The 20,696-nt window shown below is 40.6% G+C and overlaps 1 protein-coding gene across 4 annotated transcripts in view; it reads right to left on the reverse strand.

Annotated features, from left to right (window-relative positions):
- Positions 1-279: 279 nt before the first annotated feature.
- The window catches only part of OTOA (otoancorin), a 39,547-nt gene continuing 19,130 nt past the window's right edge, over positions 280-20,696 (reverse strand). For 2 of the 4 annotated variants that reach the window (XM_051632133.1, XM_051632136.1), the window contains 10 exons: positions 20,024-20,159; positions 18,635-18,825; positions 17,374-17,467; positions 16,122-16,251; positions 13,238-13,425; positions 9,479-9,634; positions 8,091-8,233; positions 7,582-7,718; positions 6,539-6,636; positions 3,731-4,852 (listed from right to left, as the gene is read on the reverse strand). In XM_051632133.1, the coding sequence (XP_051488093.1) occupies positions 4,556-4,852; positions 6,539-6,636; positions 7,582-7,718; positions 8,091-8,233; positions 9,479-9,634; positions 13,238-13,425; positions 16,122-16,251; positions 17,374-17,467; positions 18,635-18,825; positions 20,024-20,159 (1,570 nt within the window). In that variant the 3' untranslated portion in view covers positions 3,731-4,555. Of the gene's footprint in view, positions 3,179-3,719; positions 4,853-6,538; positions 6,637-7,581; positions 7,719-8,090; positions 8,234-9,478; positions 9,635-13,237; positions 13,426-16,121; positions 16,252-17,373; positions 17,468-18,634; positions 18,826-20,023; positions 20,160-20,696 lie in introns of those variants that run through there. The other 2 variants (XM_051632134.1, XM_051632135.1) reach the window with 2 other exon arrangements.

The following is a 20,696-nucleotide window of genomic DNA, read 5'->3' on the forward strand; positions in this document are numbered from 1 at the left end:
CAAATGGATTAAATTAAATACTTCCTCATACACACTGCTGGACAGAACCACCTGTCACATGGTTCACAACACTCAGAAAAGCTGGGCCTACACCCGAGGCGTGTCAGACTGTCCAACAGTCGATGTACACTCTGCAGTATGCACAGCAGTGCCTAGCAACCATCAGGGTGGTCACAAGTGGAGAGGAGAACTGCAATTCTCACAATACACAGACACAAAACCAACTTTCATTATATATATTCAACAGCAGATGTATGCATTAATTTTTTTTTTTTTCATTCTCAAATATAAATGCTAGAACTAAAAAGATACAGGAAAAAAGAGGTTTGGTTTAAATAAATGTTACCCACATCTAAAACAACCAACATTTCTTTAAGGATCAAAGAAATCTATACAACATTTCTGTGTAGTATAATCTTCCCTAAAATCCTCCTGGTGTGACCAAGAGAGGAACTGTGAGACATTTTTCCCATGAATGCATTCTAGTGAAAGGGATCCTGTGCATGTTGTCTGTAACATACACATGCACAGGGGACAGATCCTTATGGCAGTACCTGATGGCATGGATGCCTGCACTGAGGGGTTCTGTGGCTTGTTTCACAGAGTAAAAAGGAAAGTGCACATGTTTCAGCTTCCTCTTAGCAATGAAGTGTGCCAGACTGTGAATGAAGAGCAGATTACATACCACACATACTAGAGGTCTCCACTGCTTTCTCTCATTCCATCTATTCTTCCCACAGAAATTCAGTTTCAACAGTTTTGAGGGAGGTATCTCATGAATCACAGCTTTTGCAGAATGGGTTTTTCCATCAGTGACCTTTACAAGAGGTAGATTGGCAAAAGTAAAATTGCTTTTCTACAATATTGACCACTCAAGATGTTCACACCATCTTACGGACCAAACAGGATTTGTAATCTCACCATGAAATAAGTACAACATTAAGTGGGTGCTCCAGATTTACCCCTGCTACACTGCTCTTGCAAGAAACAAGATATGTCTTTGACCAAATGTAAATGGAATCCCAAGGTTATTAACATAATTATTAATTTAATAAAATAAAGAAATTATCAAGGAGTGCCGCTATTTAAAAGCACTTGTGCTTGAAAGAAATTACAGCACAGATGGCACAAAACAAGGAGCACAGTCCTGCTCCAATTAAAAGCTAAACTCTGACTCACATAATTGCAGATGGAATCACTCCCAGGTACATTGACAGAAGATGGTAACTTTCAGCTCATATAGATTTTTGAAGTGCTTGGAATGGCTAAATCACGTATCTGACTTACAGAGCTGAACTGGAAAAGCTTGACTATGAAAATATTCTCCTGCACCTTCACTGAAGTGCACACAGCATTCAAGTCAGGCAATTTCTAGAAATCAAACCACATCTCAATGAGGCAGGACTTCTAATTGTGAAAAAAGCAGATAAATCTTTAGAAAGATCCATTGAAGCATTTTTTTGTTTTAGTGGGCATTAGCATGTATTTGCTGGGATTGATAAACCCCTTTTATTTCCTATTTAAGTAAATGCCACAACTGACTGTTCACATGTGGGAAAGGAAACACAGCGGGAAAAAGCTGGAATCTTATCATTAGAGAAAGGTGCAAGGCAGCTTGCAGCAACAGCAGTTTTTTGCGCATGAAATGCAAAAGTAAAGCCATCATATTATCTGTAGCAGCAGGTCACACTTGCCAGGGTTAGCTGTAGGCAAAGGCAGTTCCTAGAGCAGCAGATTGCTCAAGGGGGAGAGGGTGCAGGAGGGGGTGAAAAATGGTGATGCTCCCACTGCCTGCTCTGCCAGAACGAAGGCTGGCTCCAACAAATCAGGTTGGCTCCTATTGCTGCAATAATTACAGAATCTATGGGACTGAGGTGGGAGCTGTTATTTCCAACAGCAGTAACAGGTAACACACCCTTGCCCAGCAGCTGCAAGCCTCTTCCCCTCAGCCCCACTCCCATTGCTTTCCTTCCCACCTGTAGCACCGTTTCCATTCTGCTCTCAGTGCTGAGAAGCTGGATGCAATGTTTGCCACAAAGAATACAAACAGAAGTTTAAAAGGCATTTACTACAGTACAGCCCTAAATGAAAAAGCTGAACTTCTAAGTCTACTCACTTTTTTTCAGTCTCAAAAAGATAAAAGACTTTTGCAATGGCAAAATGAAAAACTGTGCCATGTGTTTTTAGCATAAAATCATGTTGAACAATATCAAAATGTGTGTTCACACGAGGAGGGTTTTTAATATATTTTCCCATTACTTAAAATACTGAGGTGTGGCATGAAAAACATTAGAGACATAAGCCATATGTTGATAAAACACATGAAAATATTAGTGGTTTGTAATTATGAAAAATCAGTTATCACAGAGCTTGTGGAAAGTACTGGATTGACAGTCCTAGTGGTACCTAGACATAGTGAACAGTTTCCCCTGTGTAAGCTTCAGCCCAGCCTGAAGTGAAGGGACTATCTGCTAATGGGCATCAGCAGGTTTCCATGGTGCATTTTGTTGCACAAGATACTAATAGTATTGCCAATGCCTTCTGTGTCCACAGTTCTGTGTTGAATACATACAGCCAAAGGGAACTACATGTTGTACAGGTGCTTAAATTATAAGAACATGTCATCACTTCTTACCTAAGCAGGATTTAATCCAGCAGCCGGGAGATTAAGTTATTTTATTGCAACAGCAGTTACTTTTAGTACGATTTCTACTGTTTCACACAGAACAGCCTCTGTCTGGAGGAATGTACACTCAAAGTACAAGCAGAAAACCCAACAGATGGATAAAACAGTGTAACTAAATTAAATAAATATGAGAAGTTAGACAATGTAAAAAGCACAGGACACAATACATCAGCCTCCAAATAATGGTCACCTGCTACCTGTCCCCTGGGTCATTCAGGCTACTCCCTAAAATATCTTTCAGTGATTCTCTCATGAGACAGGTAAGGCATTTGCAGCTTTGACATTTGTTTGAAGCATTTGGAGTGATCTTGTGTTACTTGTTAATGGTAGAGGTAGGGAAAGGGGATACTTCACATCATGATGACAGATAAAGGTGTTCCTTTTAAGAAATAGACCGCTTTACTTTCAGACATCTCAGAGCCTCTTGATTCTACTGCTTATGCTGAGCTGCAACTATTTATCTCTAGCATTTCCTTTGTAAGCTCCTGGACACTGAAAATCAAAAAACAAAGACAAATATTAAATCTTTTGATGTACCTGGATTTGCAGTCCCAAAGACTAAGAACAGCACTTAGGTATTTAGCTTACTTAACTGGAATTAATACTTTAAGCCCACCAGTGCTATTGTTAAATTCTAGCCTGTCAAAATGGTAAAATCCAGTGAAAGTTAATGAGAGGTTATCAAAGAGGTTGTGGAATTATATCTTATCAATAGACTGGAACAGGCAAAATACAGATTAATACCAACATGTTCCAAAAAACAATACAGTAGTGGACTGGTGTTACATGGAATTTTAAATATACTTTTGATAAGGTTGGCTTTACAGTAGAGATAAGATAAATTGCTTTCCCCTTGATTAGATTCTAAGATAGTCTAACAGACTTTGTAATACAGAAACAAATATTCAGAAATTGTTGTATATGTATTGAAAGCAGCAAGTAGGTCTGATAGTCCTTCATCCTGTGTTGTTCACTGCCACAGGTGAACTAGGTTTCTGTTATAAAGCTGCCTCTTATTGAAAATGTAACTCACCTCAAGCTGAGCAATCATGGTTTCAGAAAGACAAATGCAGTGTAAACACAGCACACAACCAGATGCCAAAGCCACTCGAACAGGGAGCACCTGAAAAGCAGAAAACTTTATGCTTTAGTGTCATGATACAGTTCTGGGAAGGTCTCCTCTAATTCCAGCAAGCGCATCATAGCAATTTAGTCCCCCTTACTCCTACTGTAGCACCTCAACATCCCTCTCTCTTACTCAGCAGCTTATGTCTCACTGCTGCCACTGGAAGGAGCAATATTTGCTGCCTGATAGGGATAAGGTCTCAAGGTTGGCTCAACCATGTGCAAAATCTCACTGTAACATGTCCAGCCCTGTACTTGCCAGCATAACTTGCCCAGTAGAAGCTGCAATATGGAGAAGTCAAATGTTAAATCCCTGAAGCATAGGTACTAATAGGCTTTGATTCCAAATAGGATGGGAACACCATGAAAAACTTGTTCAAGGGGTTTTACAGTCTGGATAAAGATGCTAATCCACCACAGTGCTACCTCATTTTCCACTTTCAGCTCTGCAAACAAGGTTCTGTTGCAGATAAAGGTTGTGATCTGAAGGTCCAGAGATGGAGAGCCCTGCCTTAAATTTAGGCAAAGAACATGGGAAAGAAGGAAAGAGAAAAGCTCAGTGTTTCATACTACGTTTTACACAAGCTAGTGCTTAGCATAGTGTAATGCTACTAGCAGCACACAGCTGCTAATCCAAATCTTCCTCCTGTATCTCTTGCTGTGGGTAAATCCAACAACATTCCGGCTGTTTATCTTGGTCAGACATGCAATCTGAGGCATGAGTTATAAAGCTGATTAGAAGATTCACTGTAACCCACCTTCAAAATTATCCTGGTGGATGCTGCAAAACTGCACGTCCCAGCGGTGTGTGTGTTCTCCTCCCCTGGGCAGGAGGGAATGCCTGTACTTACCACTGGGAGCTGGGGTGTGCCCTGCCTGGGCGGTGCTCGCACTGCTCGGTGTCCCTGGGGTGCTCCTGGCTCCGTCCAGCGCCAGCTGCAGGCTCTGGAGCTGCAACGCATCCAGCTGCTCACGCTGTGACCTGGTCACCGTGGCGGCATTTTCAGGACCCAAGTTTGCTATTTGTTCTGGGGACAATGCCTGGGAGGAAAAAAGGCCAGAAAAAATGGTTTAGGCTGTCAATATTATAACGGAGGTAAGGAATGAGGAGTCAGCGCTGTCTCGCATTTGGAATGAAGAGAAGCAGCCTTCAACATCATGTGGCTATCAAAGAACTCAATACAGTGTAAAAAAATCCTCTGCATTTATCTGCTTCACTGACCACTCATGTATCTTTTAGCCTTCTCTTTTCTGCTGGGATCTGACAGCTTGAGAAGCTTTTTATGGCAATACTATACTGGACACTTCTTCAATGTACTGCTGGTTTAATTTTCCAGCTATTCCTTCTCTGTTCAAAGACAGATGACATTGTGCATCCTCTTCTTACATCTGCTTCCAAGCAACCCCATTCGAACCGATGTTTGACCTTTGGTTAGAGTTTGCAGTAGAGCAATGAAATTTAAAAACCCATACTTTAATCTCATTATTCAATTTTCTCTTTTAAGTTGAAAAATCTTCCAAGTTCCGTGAAATTCTGCATCCAGGTTCTACTGGACTAAAAGACTCAACTCCACTCCTGAGTAGGTCAGACAATGGAGCAAACCCTCCCCAGTTTTTAAGTGTCTATAAAATAGTGTGCTCTTTTAAACTGAGTAAACTCAGGCAAATGCCTACAGGTCAAGAAATTTGAATTAAACTTCTCCTTAACTCCATTGAAGTCCATAATACAGTGTAATTTTTCATAAATCAAAATCTGAATATTGTATACAGCTGTAAAATGAAGTCATATAAAACCTGTGTAAAAACAAAATCTGCTTTGAATCTTTCAAATACAGAACACTCTTCTGAGAAGGTGTGCTGTTATTTGTTAAGCACATTTTGTAGTAACATTACTATCTTTACTAACAAAAATGTATGCTATTTGAAAGAAAGTCTACAAGATGCTACACATCTCTCTCTTTTGCCTATTTTTCAAATAAATAGTTGTGCTAAGGACATTTCAGGTTTATCTAAACTGTCAGTGGTTCTGTGCAGATCAGTTAGTGCTCAAGGAGTTTCTCTCTTTTATGGAAGCTGACAGAGTTAACTATCTGTTTAGCTCCTCTGTCCATAAGTACATTGCTTGCCCAAGTATCTGAAAGAGACCAGCCTAGGCAGAGTATCAATCTTGTCACTAAGTCAAATAAAGTCTGGGGCAATGATCTCAAGATCCATGTTCTAATTTCTGGTCCACATTCAGAACTGCTGTAATTAGATGTAATTCCTTTCTGACCTGTATCTGCTTGTACAATCTGTTTTTCAGAGCTAGCTCAGAAGAATGTTGCCAGATTTTAGGATAATAAAAAAGCTCTTATATACTGAGCAGAGAAATCTGTAGCTATGATAGCATCCTTGCAAATGTTAATAAACAGAGAAGAAAACTCAGATCTGAACAGTGTTGGAAGAAAGAGAGTCCATTCCCTGCTTTCTGACACTAGACCTTTGCTTTTTCTTCAGGATGCATTCTGGAGAATAAATAAACTTGTCTAGCATATTTTATGGGCATCACAAACACAGATTATACAGCTGAAAGTTAATGTTTCAGATTCTTGACTGCCTCTTACTTAACACACCACAAAAAATTTCTTGCTGAAACCCAAAACTAAACTACAAATCAGTGCTGCAGTTTATTTATACAGAGTAAAAATTACACAAATTTGGTTACTTCTTCAGCAATGGAGCTCTTACTTGGAAAATTTCAGGAGGTATACGTCGTATTGCTATTGGCTGGAAATAGGGCATCAAATTTTGATCAAAAGCTTTTAATTCATCCTCATTCAAACCACCTAAAACCCCACAAACAATAGAAACAAAATTCAGTTAATATTCTTTTAATTAGATTTATATTTAGGCTAATACCAAAGTTAAGCATTTATACAACATATCGAATAGATGGTCTATTCCAGTGCATTATGAAGAGAGATAGTGGTTCTTTTTTCTTTTGCTTCTTTCATTCCAAATATTACAAATCATCTGGCCTTAACCATTGGCATGGAATGCACTCTACCTGAGCTAGTTTATTTTGGAAAAGTGACAATGATACAAATCAGTAAAATCATAAGCATCGTTATTAGGGAATGCTCATTCACAGGCTCATCTGATGCAAGATGAGGGAGCATAAGCATGGAATGGGAGCTCCTTCTTCACCCATTAGGTACTCACAGTGTGAGAGCATTGCTGCAGGCATTGGGGATACTAAAATTTATAAGCTCAGTGTGCAGTGAAATGATCACAGGGGGGGAAAAAACATGAACAAAATGATGTGAGCCCCCGAGGCTGTAAGAGCAGGCTGGGGAAGTATCACTGCAGACTATCCCTGCTCCTGGGCTCTTCTCTGGGCAGCCCACTCTTCCCATGGTTGGAGGCAGGATGCTTGGCCAGCTAAAGCACTGTTCCAACCCAACACCTTCTCCCAGCAGCACCGTTCACCAACAGTGAGTAGATCTGAAATCCTGGTTGGTTTGGCCCATCTTGGTTTCCCCTTTCCAGCTCAGAAGACCCATATGACTTCAAGCAGTGATTCCCAAGGTCAATTTGAGCAGATGCAGAGAACGTTTTGAAGAATACTGTGACTTTTTATTAGTGCTAATTAAATTGCTGGATGTCCATCCCTGAAGGTGACTCTTTTATAGGGGTCTTTTGCCCCTCTAGAAAAATGCACTGCTATGTGAACCTGTCTCTTAATGCTTAATAACAATGCTTCAGAGCCGTCACCATCTGAATTTTGTTACCTGCTATAGCACCAATCTCCTGTAAAACAGAGCTGTTCCAGCTGGTAGCAGAACCAAACACAGATTCTGTTAGCTTCTTAAACTGCCTCAGAACAGGGGTGCTACAAAACAACAGGCCAATCCTTGCAACAGCAGCACTGCAAAAGGCAACAAGGTTAATGTCACACACTGCAATTACATGCAATACTAAATATACAGTCTGCTGTAAACCCATTTTCAATTTAAAATACACAGACCCAAATTGCATACAAATGTTTATGCTTTGAGCAAAAAACTGGGTTTCCAATGCAGTCCTTAAATGGTGGGATATAAATGGCAGAGGAAACCTAAAATATAATATAGTTTAAACAACTAGTGTATGCCTTCCATAGCAGTTATGGCCTTTCAAATAGCATTTTAAACGTAAAAAAATGTCCTTTAGGCTCTGGAAATCTTGAAGGAAAACAAAATGCATAGTAAATTTTATCAGAGATACTAATAAATATTTCAGTAAGTTTTAAATGCAGTACCTGAATTCAGCAGTTCTTATGGACATGATTTCTGTGGAGTTCAAAGCACAGAGAATAGCTCCTAATCCAAGTAAATCAAAGCTTTTCAGCATAGTGATTGTCTGCCCAGAGTCTTCTAGAAAACCTTGCAAAATAGATCGTGCCTACAAAGCAGTGAGATATTGTGCATGAAGAAAGTAAATATAAAAGAAAGTTTTGTTACTAGAAGCTCAAAATCTTACCAGAAGCTATGGACCATCTGTAACTCTAAGCCTCCTGAGTGTAATTAACTGGAGTTTTGCCATGGCCTTCAGGAGGAGCATTGTCACCACTTACATGTGACACTTAAAGAGGGAAATGTTTAGTTTTTCTAATACTAAGGTTGTCTTCTCTTACTTAAGTGTCATATATAGGCAGTGACCTGTATTTAGGATTAATTTTCAGATATGATGGGATATTAGTACCAAAATGCCTTTGCAACCCAAACTCTTTTAGGATAAACTAACCATTGAAAACCTGTGTGTCTAGATTAGCCTGCCAGCAGGGCATCCTCCAAAGTCAGTGAAAGGAACAAGCACCTTCCAAGATTTCCTCATCTGTCCACAATGCTGCATCTCAGAAGAGTAGTTTAAATCAGCTGCTTAACTTTTAGCAAGTTAGGCAGGATTAATCTTTTTTAACTAGCTATTCTTACTGACAGCAGGAAACCTCAAAAGCCAACTACTTCATATAAAATCCTCCAAACTGCTTCTTTCTGATAGTGCTCTTCAAAACAAGAATCTATTAAACAGATTTGTGATATTCTGCCAAAGCTGCTGCCACCATGCTAGAATCTGTGCAGCCAAGGAGCCCTGATGGTATGGGTCATGGAGTCAGAAACGTGCTGCCAATTGCATATACAAATAAAAGCTTTTAACTCTTATTATGAAAGTCTCATTGACATAAATAGAAGTTATTCAAGGAAAGGAAGATGAGAGTAATGTATCTGCTAATAACTTGAGCTTCTAGGGCAATGGATGCTGGGGCTGGGGGCACACTACCTCTTCAGTGACTGCTCTCAGTTAGGAAGAGCTAATATCTCCTAGCAGTATTGTCTACTCTGGGGCCAGTGTGTCAGGAGATGCTGATGTCTTTCTACTACTTAGTGGGCAAGAGCTAAACAGTACACTCATCACCACCACAATTAATACTGATTGATGTCCTCCTGGCCATCTCATCAGGGAAGCCAGCAGCCAGGCAGACATCAGTGCTGACCTACCAGCCCACTCTCACTGGGGTCACAGCTGCAGAAAAGCAGCACAGAATAGTGTGGATTGCTATATCTATTTCCTAGGCAATTCCAGGACTTCAGTCCCAAAGGACACAAATCCAAAGCCTTTCGTCAGGAGTACATTCAATAACATACTTACCTGGGTAAGAGTCCATTCTGTTTGCTGACTAAGTACAGAAATGGTGTCAACAGAATGCAAATCCAGCTCTTCAATTTCATGTTCAGTGAGTGCCAGAGCAATGCGGCCCAGAGAAACAATATGATAACTCTTCCAGTCTGGCAGCAATCCCCAAACCTTTAGAAGAGATGGTTTATGTCTGTTACTATTATTGTTATATGCCTGTTATATGCTTATTAATATCTGTTAGATCATTAGGAGTCTTCCTCTATATACAACATCCTCAAACCCCTTGGTTTTAAAAGTCTCAATAGATTAAATGTGCTTGTACAGACACAGTTAAATCTGTAAAGCTCCATAAAAACAAAGAAATAAGCAGGGGCTCTTCTAACCCACTACCAGTGTATTTAAATTGGTAAGTTCCACTGCTTTTAACTTTATCTATGCAATACTTACAGTGATTCAAAAGCTGTCACATTTCAGCTCTAAGAAAATGTTGGTTTTGGGAAAAGCTCTGCCTGAGTAAGGAATAATGAAAGTCCCGCGAGCTGGATCTGCAGAGGCTAAAGCTGTCAATTACATTTAGTTGGAAATGATAAAAGATGGCAGTCAGTGCTCAGTGTCTCTCAGGGTGTGGCCAGTTATCTTTACAGAAAAAAGACACTGGGCTTTGGGTAGAGAATAGACTGGAATGAGACAGGCATACATTAAAAAAAGTTAAAAAGCTCCTTTTAAAGGTCTCGTACTTCAGTGACTTTGCTTTGTGTCAGTCAATACATGACAGTCTACTAGTACATGATTGTGCTGCTAACCCCACCTCAAAAAATAAAACTAAAAGCCCAGTCCTGGGCTAAGTAGATCATTCATGCTGTCTGATTCATGAAAATACTTACTCAATTTTCAGGATAGCTACAATTCATCTTTTGTTCAAAAAATGAGAAAGGACAAAGCTAGTAAGGACTTACTGAAGGAATATCTCTGCAGTTGCCTACTACAGTGTTTGCATCTTCAGATACATAAGAAGCTTTACATCCTGCATAAAATAAAGGGCCAGATCTCTGGAATAAGTTATTTGCTGTCCATACCAATGTGCACATCCAACACAGAGCACTCTCAGGACTGCTGAGGTGCTCTTCTCAACTGTGGCCCTCAGGTTAAGGATTTGTTTAAGAGATGCTTTGCTGGACCTGTACCTCCTGACTTAGTTTTCATCCTATCTTTTGTGTTGGTTTTACAATGTCATAAAGAAACAGAAAAAGGGTCTAAGCCTGGGAAATGTCAATATTTAAAAAAAGTAAAAAGCATTAGTCCAATTTTAAAGCTCTTAATTCTCTAGCTTAAGAGATACACAAACACATACAGTTAAAAATGTCATGTGTCTATTTCCTGATCTAGGTCATAAACTACAGAATTTGAGTTAATTCATAAACAGTATTATCTGACAGTGGTGGATGAATTCTCAGACATAATTATATAACTAACACAACATATGAAACTGAAACATTCCTTTGTCCTCATTCATGTAGAGACTACAGATCCATACATCTGTTACTACTGCAGAGCTTGGAGACCTTCCACTTGAAGAGAGCTAAGCTTCTTACTTTCATTAAGACACAATCTGATAACTAGACTTTTGGAATTAGTTTGGGACCATGAGTAGTGCACAGTTTATTTTAGGGGAAATCAATCAATTTAGGAGAAATTAAAGCTGGCTTAATGAAACTTCTAATCAAAGATGTCCTTTGGTTAATAACATAACAGCATCTTATGCACATAATTTCAAAGAGCTTTGCCTGTTCAGTCTGATTTCTCAAGCTTCATGTGCAGTGTAGCACCATGTTGCATTCTGCAGATTAATAAATAGGAAGTCTGTCTGTCTAGCAGCAATCTGCCTTACAGACACTGACACAGAGTATACTTCCATGTGGTGCACCACAGATCTGTGTATCTTTGAACTGAATATAGCTGGGATATGAACGTGTTAACCTTGTTGGCGGCTCCTCAACAACAGATACCACTCTGTAAGTAAACCATTATGTTGCACTGCTGTAAAATATTTTAGTTCTCACTATCTCAGATGAGATAGTGGGATTTTCTGCCAGGATTATATTTTCTTCCCCTTTTCCTACCCACATGTCTCTGTGCTGGCAGAGGGAAGCTGTCTTGGGAAGAATGCATTTGATACAGTGGGCTGTTCTCCTACTGCAACAAGACAGCAGAGACAGAATTACAATCACCATCTGCTTAGGAAACCTAGTTAGTGCTACTTCACTCTTTGAACACCTGCAGTTCAGGAGTTTTAAAAGCTGAGAATCATTGCCAAAATCTGCACTGTTGGCTTTACCTACCCAGAAAGTCATGGTCAGCTCCATTACTGTGGCTGCAGCTGCTGGTTTAAGGAGATGCTGCCCAGCCCCACCTTATCCCCTGCTCCTGCCTTCCTCCACAGGTCACAGCTCTCACATCTCCAATCATCTGCACTCGTTCTACTTCCAGCCAATTGCACTTGTCAATAATTCCTAACCTCATTCTGTCAGAATCATCTGATTGAGCCTAAAAAGGACTTCTAACACTTTGGATCATTTTGACGGAACGGGATTGGAGAGTAGCTGGCCATGCAGAGATGGAAGCAGAGAACAGATAACCTCCAGCAGATGCTGGTGACAGGAAGCTAAAGATAGGCTGGGGATGGTAACCTCTTCACCTCTGGATTTTCTGTGACCAGAACAACTCTGCACCCTAAGGCCCTTACTTGCTGAAACAAAAGTATATCTGGGACATCCTGGCAGTGCAGGCAACCACAAAGCAGCAAGAGGAGGCACCACAGGGAGGAGAGCAACAAAACCAATAAGGAATGAAGTGAGATCTGACTTCTCTCCTAGCCCACAGCTGGCCAAGGCAGTGCTGCTCAGAGCCCAGACACCTTGCTGATGCTCCGCCCCAGAGAGTGCTGAACTGCACAGCACTCTGCCCTGAGTGCTCTGCCCATCCTGCACTGCAGTGCCAGGTCGGGAGAAGCTTCAGTCCCAGCCTCCTGCACTGCTGCTGCAGATGGGGCATCAGGGCATCTGGGCCCAGGGCAGAGTCCACTCTGAGGAGCTCAAGAGGAGCTGCACTCGGAAAGAAAGAGGTACCAGTGGTGCTGCAAGAGTGGGGACAAGAGCTGAGAGTGCAGCCCTGTTCCTCTCCATCAACCTACAACCTGGAAAAGACAGGTGTTCTCCCTGCTGTGTTTCTTTACCCTGCACTCCCCAGTAACATGCTAGTAAGGACAGACTAAATGTATGATGGCTTTTTTTCATCCCTGAAACTTCTCATTGATGGGTTTGTCTCTATCTGTAACAAGGTGGGAGAACGAGCTTTATTCAGCTAATACCAGCCTGGTCAGTCAGTCTGGTTTTACACCACTGTAATCTATATCTAATATTAATACAGATAATTTAACACTCTAAGCTTAATTCTCAGCAGGACAATCAACAGCCTATAGTACTGCTTGCTGATTTTTCATTTATGGAAGAAAAATGAGAAGCCAGCAACTGAAAAGCAATTCAGAAGTAAAAGCACTTAAGTTTTTCAGATGCCAATAGCTCAGAGCTACTTGCCTGCTGACTCTAAAGCAAGGGCAATAGTTTTCTATCTCCACATTATTTTTCCAATAAACAATTGGTATTCTTGCAGCAGTAGTGGCATTGCCGTAGCACAGTTACTTTAGAGCTACATAGTTCAGTAACAGCAAATAAAATTCTAGATTAAATTTTGCTTCACAGACAGATTAGGTACCTGCTTGGCTTTTTCCTTCAAAGCTATAAGCTGGGAGCTGTTAAAACCTGAGACAGTCCCAAGAAGTTCCACATTTTTGTCAAAAGTCCCTGCATCCATGCATTTCAGTTCCTGAACTGACCAAAAGACATTTGCTTCTGCTAATTTAATAATTTCATCTGAAGAAGGAGCTCTGGTTCCCAGGCAATCTGGAAAAAAAAAAAAAGTCAAATAGCCAGTGTTTTCTTCAAAATGACTGAAAAAAGAAAATCAAAGCAACAGAGAGGGTGGCAGACTATGAATTAACTGCAGCTGATGTGACATTGGTAAATTAGTTATCTTGCAATTAAATAATGTCTTCAAATATTTACATTGTTGACATCCTGGATATAAAATTATAATTTGCAAGAAATGTTATGTTCTTTGTCCTCCAAGGGCAGTGGATGCTGGAAAAGAAAATAAGAGCAGACAGGTATTTCAGAAGAGTTACAATATAGGATGCCACAATGAAACTAAAATCTGGATGCGTACAATGGAGTAACCAACATCTTGCAAGTTCCTTTCAAGTCTAATTCCCTAAAGGCATCACCACCCAGGCAAGAGCTTATTCCAAGGTACAACCACCATTTGCAGGAGCCTTGCTTGAGTGAGATTTAAATGCAAATGTTTGGGATGACCTTGGTGGAAGTCTCTCTATAGCTACGTCATTGTTCACCACAAAAAACGTTGCAGCTGAATAAACTTCTCTACGTTCAAACAGTCCTTAAGTGAATCCAGCTCCACAGGAAAGTAACAGATGTGAGATGCCTTTTTACTCTGAAATATCCTGACAAAGATCTATGCCTTGTAAGACTTGGCTGACATTTAAACAAGGTGAAGACAGAAGCTGGATGTGTCAGAGAAGCACAGTGCTTGTTCTTTATGTCAAGCATGTCATTAAAATGTCAGGATCTAGAGAGGGCTGTTCACTTACTAAAGAACTGTTTGGACAGACAAACTCCACTTAAAAATATCATTTATGCTCAGGTTCTGGCCCTATGCATGATCAAATGAGACAGTTTCCACTGTGCATTTTAACAAATCCTGATCTTATATATATATATTTCCTGAAATGCAACACCTCTAATATTGATGTAAAGCAGAAACTGGAATCCTAATGTGGTTGCTTACTGCTCTCTCTCCTGTCACTTATGTAGGAAAACCTTATTAAATAATTATCTAAACCAAGTATTCCCTACATGTCTTCAGATATGGTCATAACCAGTAAAAAGCAAGAATTTCACAGATGCTGTGCCTGATCTAAGCTCCCCCAGATAAATAAAGCAAGGATGTACAAAGTAGATTTGTATTTTGAAAGGAGGCAGAGGAGGGATTTATTTGCATCAAAGGAAGCTGCAGTAGTGGTTAGAACACTGAAAGACAGAATCTGTTGAGCAAACGAAAATGTTGCTCAGCTTCCAGTGTACCAGCTGATATTCCTCCCTCCCTTCACACCGCCCTCTTGTGAAGCTGCATTGTTTCACTTTCCCCTGCTGCACAAGGTCAGCTTTTATCATGTAAATGCTACCCTTCCAGACACAATGCAGTTCCCTTCCTCAGGCCATGAAAACCTTGTATGTTGTGTTCTTGGAAAAAGCACTGATTTTCTTATTTGTAACGCACCAGAAACATTGGTGTGATTACAGAGGGAAATACTAATTAGATTTCTGGCTTTGCTTCTGATGCTACTTCACTCTTCCTTTTGCTGTATAATCACATTTAGTTTGATGAAGAACACAGAATCATAGAATGCCAGGTCAGAAAGGACCTGAGGGATCATCTGGTCCACCCTTTCTAGGTGCTACTATAGTTTATATGAGATGGCTCAGCACCCTGTCAGGCTGAGACTTAAAACTGTCCAATGTGGGGGAATCTTCCACTTCCCTTGGGAGACTATTCCAATGTTTACTGTCCTCATGGAGAAAAATTTACACACTGAATCACAGAATATTAGGAGTTGGAAGGGACCTCTGAAGATCACCTAGTCCAACCCCCCTGCTAGAGCAGGATCACCTACAGTAGATCACACAGGAGCACCTGCAGACAGGTTGGGAATGTCTCCAGAGACTCCATCTCCTCTGGGAGGTTTATACTGGTCTTACAATGCAAATGAGACAGCTCTGCAACTGCACTGGACATGAACTGGTCTGATCAGAGAAGACTTTGGGATTCACGTTCTTGTGATTCAGAGGCCTAAAAATGCACATAAGGACACAAACATACTGAAATGCCTGATGCTGAACCTTCAGCCCTGTGTCTAAAGAAACATGATTTATGATTATCTTATTTGTTCAGGGAAGAGTGAACTTCATGCATACAGAAAGACTAATATCTTGCTCTTCCAGCAGTTGAATTCTGCTTTTTTAGAGAGTGGTCAGATTTAAGAATAGCCGAGTCAACATGTGCTCATGTCTGGCAAAGGATTAACCACGTCCAATCTTTTGGCACAACAGTAACTTGTCACCTTCCCAGATGTTTAATTGAAGGATTTAACAAAGGAAAGTAAAAATAAACAAAACAAGTAAAAATAAAGCCCCCTAATTAAAATAATTCATCTTTTTCTTCTGTGCACTCAGGAACATTCCCCAGGAAATGTTTAACCATGTAATCCTGTAATGAAATGAGGTGTTTCAGCCATTGGTCAATGCATCAGACAACTCCAGGCAGCTGAATGAAGACTCACTATTTTTGCTAGAAGTCTGAACCTCTTAGGGTACTCAGGGCTTTATTTTTTATTGTCCAGCTTCTCAGAATGCATTTGATGACAAAGTGAAACAGAAAAGTCTGTTTGAACTCCACCATCACAGCCTAAAATGGCACTACTGTAAATCTAGCACTTTGTACAGGTACCAGGTGAAATACTGACCAGGTCTGGTGAGAGATGATTCGATGTTGGCAGTGGCATTGGAGACAGATTCAAATACTGTTGAGAGAAGCTCTTCGGCTGAAGAAATTGGTCCAGTCATCTTTGCTATTTGTAAAATGATATTGGGGAACTTCAAAGGGAAAGAACAAAAAAAAAAAATTAAGATTTCTTTCTCCCTTTTAAAATAAATCAATTTGCAGAGGAAGACTTGTGCAGATCTCAGCAAAGTAGGGGTTAGTAACAGCTCAGCCTCCTTCCTATTTGTGCAGATGTTTCAGAGGAGGAGAATAAATCGGCTGCTACTGAAAGGTAAATAGCGTAAGTCCGAGAAAAAATTAGAAACAAAGCAAATTCTGAGCGATTCTCCCTTTGGTATATGCCCTTCCAGCTCTGGCAACACCTGAGCACTGCCTGATTGGAGCCTGTGTCCAGACCCTCCTGTAGCAATGAGTTCCACCATTTTAAATTGTGCAGTACAGAAAATAACTTTATTGTGTTTGTCTTAAATTTGCCAGGTAAGTACAAGAATTGAAGATAGGGACCCAATCAAACAATGAGAAATAACTTCAACCTGTTCACATTTTTTTAGGGTTTTTTGACCTCTCTCCTGCTCCCTGTTAGACACCTTCCTTTCAGTCAAGGGTTCTATTCTATTTGGTCAATTATAAGCACTATCTCCTGTGGAAAAGCTGCTGACTGTGCTCACATATTTCTGCTGAAGAAGGAATTCCTCATTCCACTCTAGTTTACTCCTAACACATAAAAATTATAAGAACTAAAGAGGGCAAAGAAATTCCAAAGTGCAATGCTGAGGCTATCAGTTACTGTTATGTGTGCCACAGTGGCCCTAGGGCAAAGGGCCACATGAGTAAATGCTAACTTGATCAGTATGATCCCATTATTAACAGGATAAGAAACATAAGTTTTATTGTTGGAGGAAACAACACTGCAAGGTGTAAAGTACTAAAAATGTTTGAGCCTGTGTCACTATAAATGCAGCATTTTTCTTCCCTACAAGATAATACAGAATTATCATTATATACATGCAAATAATTGTTTGTACTATCATCACTTTATAGAAGAAATATCAGAAGTTTTGATGTGTGAAACACTAGCACATGGTACTGTGCCAAAAGAATGATTTACCTAGCTTAGCATTCAGGTTACAGAACTTAAGAATGTATTATGACACTCACAAATCCAAATTCTAACACTAGCTTTTACAAATTTAAAAATGATAATAAAAACATACCTTTTCAGCAAGGATATTTAATTCCCCTTTTGACAACAGAGCTATGAATGGTCCAACATCTAATGTTGTTTCAGCTGTCCAGTTGCTTGGGGAGCTGAAGAGATATTTTGGAAAATTACATTAATGAAGAATGCTTGCAATCAAAATTATATTAAAACTTCAGAGTTTTTCTTATACTTTATCATATAGGACACACAGATACTCCTGTCAATGGGATGATTCATGCTTATGAACATCAGATTGCATTTTCTCATCTCTGATTCATAGGGCATTAGTGGAATTCTCAATATATTCAGATATATATTCAATCTATTCAGAAAGCCTTCAAATAATGGATCTTCCTTCCATAGTCCCAGCATTCTTAGCACTACATTCTTTGAGCAAGAAGTAAGAATTTTTTTTTAAAGGAAATTTACCATATTTTTGATACAATAAAGTATTCCTTATCATGTGTCATGATTTGATAAAATGAATTTGTATCAAGATTAATGCAGGGATTGCATCTGGTGGGAAATACAGCTATTCCATGATCAGAAAAATGCTATCAACTAGAAAGTAGCTGAATGAGGAATTAAAATAATTAGGCAGATCAAGTGACAGACTTTGGGGCTGAAGGGATTATTAGAAACTATGGATGTGGTCTCCATTTTCAAATGCAAGATACATTTATGAGACAGTGTAAGAGAGGAACAGGACAGTCTTGCCAGATGGAGGATGGCTTTGTTTTTTGCATGACTGATACAGCAGTGTGGTTCAAATCAGCCTCCTAATCTGAGTAACTAATGACATCTAACACACTGTCTGCTTTGTTGCTTCTCTTGGTTGAAGTTTATATCCCTCTTCTTCTCTAGTTCTCTCCCATTGTCACAGGTGCTTGCAGTCCTCTTTATTTCACTTCTCACACCAGCACTCTGAGTATCCCACTTCCATTTTCCCATTCTTTGCATTCCTGCACCATTCTTCACCTGTAACATCCTTTATCATGCCACATTCTGCCTGCCTGCCCCTTCTCAAGTATTACCCTTCATCTCCTTTTCCTCTGGGACTTAAGTCATGCAGTGTGTCCCTGGGGTTGTATTTTGTTCTACAGCTACCATATTACACACAAGAACAGAAATGTCTGGAGGACAGAGACCCCAAGCTCAGCCAGTGACAGAAGCTGCTTTGTGTTGTTCTCATTGCAGTTCTGGGCAGAGCAAAGGGTTGGTATTTGCATGACTCAGCCCTCAGCATAAGCAAGGTGGTGTATCTAATACCTTACCCATATAACTCGAGGAGTTTGTGTTTAATTTCAGTCTTCTGCTCGTGGCTGAGCTGTCGGCAGAGTTTGAATTGATGAAGGGCTGTTGCCATGGCCCTCAGGGACATTCTGCCATGTAGCAAGGCTGGAGGTAAGTGGCAGATTAGATTTCCAAGGAGGTCAACATCATATTCATCAGCAATGGACCCATTCTGAAACAAGAAGCATTTACCTCGTTGGCAGAGCTAAGCTCGGCTTTTGCCCGGTGTCACTCAACTGCATCACAACACATTTCAGCTCTGTGACCCTTCAAGGAACAAAGACACAACAGTTTGCACTGGCAACTTAATCTTCAATATGGGATAAAGAATACAATGAACACTCCGACAAGTGCTTATTGAAGCACACATAAAAATTAATTAAAGCTAAATCTCCTGCCACAATGTCCATACCCAACACCTGCAGAGGTGATACACTTCTGTCTAGCAGGAGGATCCTTATGTGACCCCTCATGGCAAAGGGGTCACAAGATCTTGCTGTCACAACCCTCTCAGGGATTTCTCAGAAGCTGCCACAACACCAGGGATTATAGGGCTGGTTAGTATGTATAAGGACATGGATATTCACAGGTACACCAAAGAAACAGTTTCCCCTAAAAACTGGTGACAGTGAGCAGAAGTCACAAAATCCTCCTGGTAACACCACCTCTTCCATGGAGCTTCCTGTGCCATGTGCAGCTCTACAGAGCTAGTGCTGCTTGGAGCAAGGGGGAACAGCTCCAGATGCAAATGGGTCATCTCCAGGCTGTCCTGGACAGCTGGCTGTGGTCAGCAATGACATTTCATGAGAACACCTTGTAATGTGCATGGAGTCAAGGCACATTGTTAAGAAAGCCATAAATAAAGGGTTTTCTTAGGTAAAGAACAATACAATCAAGACAGTACACCAAAAAAACCCATAAAAATACAGATGTGCAAATAGAACCCCAGAATGGCTGAGTTTGGAAGGAACCTTTGGAGGTTATCTGGTCAACCCAGCCTGCTCAAAGCAAGTCACTTACAGAAGGTTGCCTGGGGCCTTGGCACTAGGAGCTTCTCTGAGCTAGGTGGTAGACTAAGCTGCTCTTGCTTGTGATGATGAAGAAACCATGATGCTGTGCTATCGCTTTTTGGGCTCCCAGAGTCCATCAGCCATGGTCTCACTGCACAAACACTGAGCAGGAACCTACATCTCAGGTTGCTCTCTGTACAGAAGGGACCATGAGGGCGTGCATGTAGACAGGAGAGAACATGACAATAAAGGGAGAGAAAACTCATCAACCACTCTTAGTTTGGAATTCTCAGTGGCTAATTACAGATTACTTTTTTTGCAGCTGCCCCTTCAATGCTGACCTCTCCTAGCCATACTTACCAAGCACTCCTGTACCTTTTGCAGGACAATATTCTGTTTGTGAAGGCTTGGATTCAAAAGGCCCAGTTCAGTCTTCCCCAGACTTGCAATGAAAGGGACACACAAAGGGCCAGAAACATACTCCAGGTACTCAACCCTGCAGAAAAATTCGAATGGTCTCAGAATGTAAACCTGACCTTCACACACCTATAACCACACCCATAAGATCTTGGATGACAGAAAAATTCAGCAACAAGTTTGGACCTTAAAAATTGTAAACCAGCTAGGCCAGAAAAGTTGCAGTTAATCCAGACCTTCCTTTAACTTACATCTTCTTCAAGTTCATCAGCACATGAACCTCAGTTCAAAAATTCGCTACAGGTTATAAATAGCTGCAAGTGGATGAAAGTGCTCTTACAAAGCAGGACTGTCTACAGTTCAGAAACTTTTCCCCTTTCTTCTTTTTATTAGGAATAATTCTCTGATAAATGAATGAAGAGGCAGTTGTGGGTGAAGGACAAGAAGTAATCTTAGAGTAGGCTTCCTTCCTATCAAAGTCCAAGAAGGCCTGCCAAGTTAAACAACAGGATGCTCCTCTCCACACAGAGTCAGAGGCAGCCTTTGCAAACAGCCAAAACCCCCAGCAGTGCCAGGGTTTGTAACCAGGGGCACCAGCAACTTCTGATGGCCCTGA

The sequence above is a fragment of the Apus apus genome, chromosome 14, assembly GCF_020740795.1.
Source record: "Apus apus isolate bApuApu2 chromosome 14, bApuApu2.pri.cur, whole genome shotgun sequence".
In the NCBI taxonomy this organism is placed as follows: Eukaryota; Metazoa; Chordata; class Aves; order Apodiformes; family Apodidae; genus Apus; species Apus apus.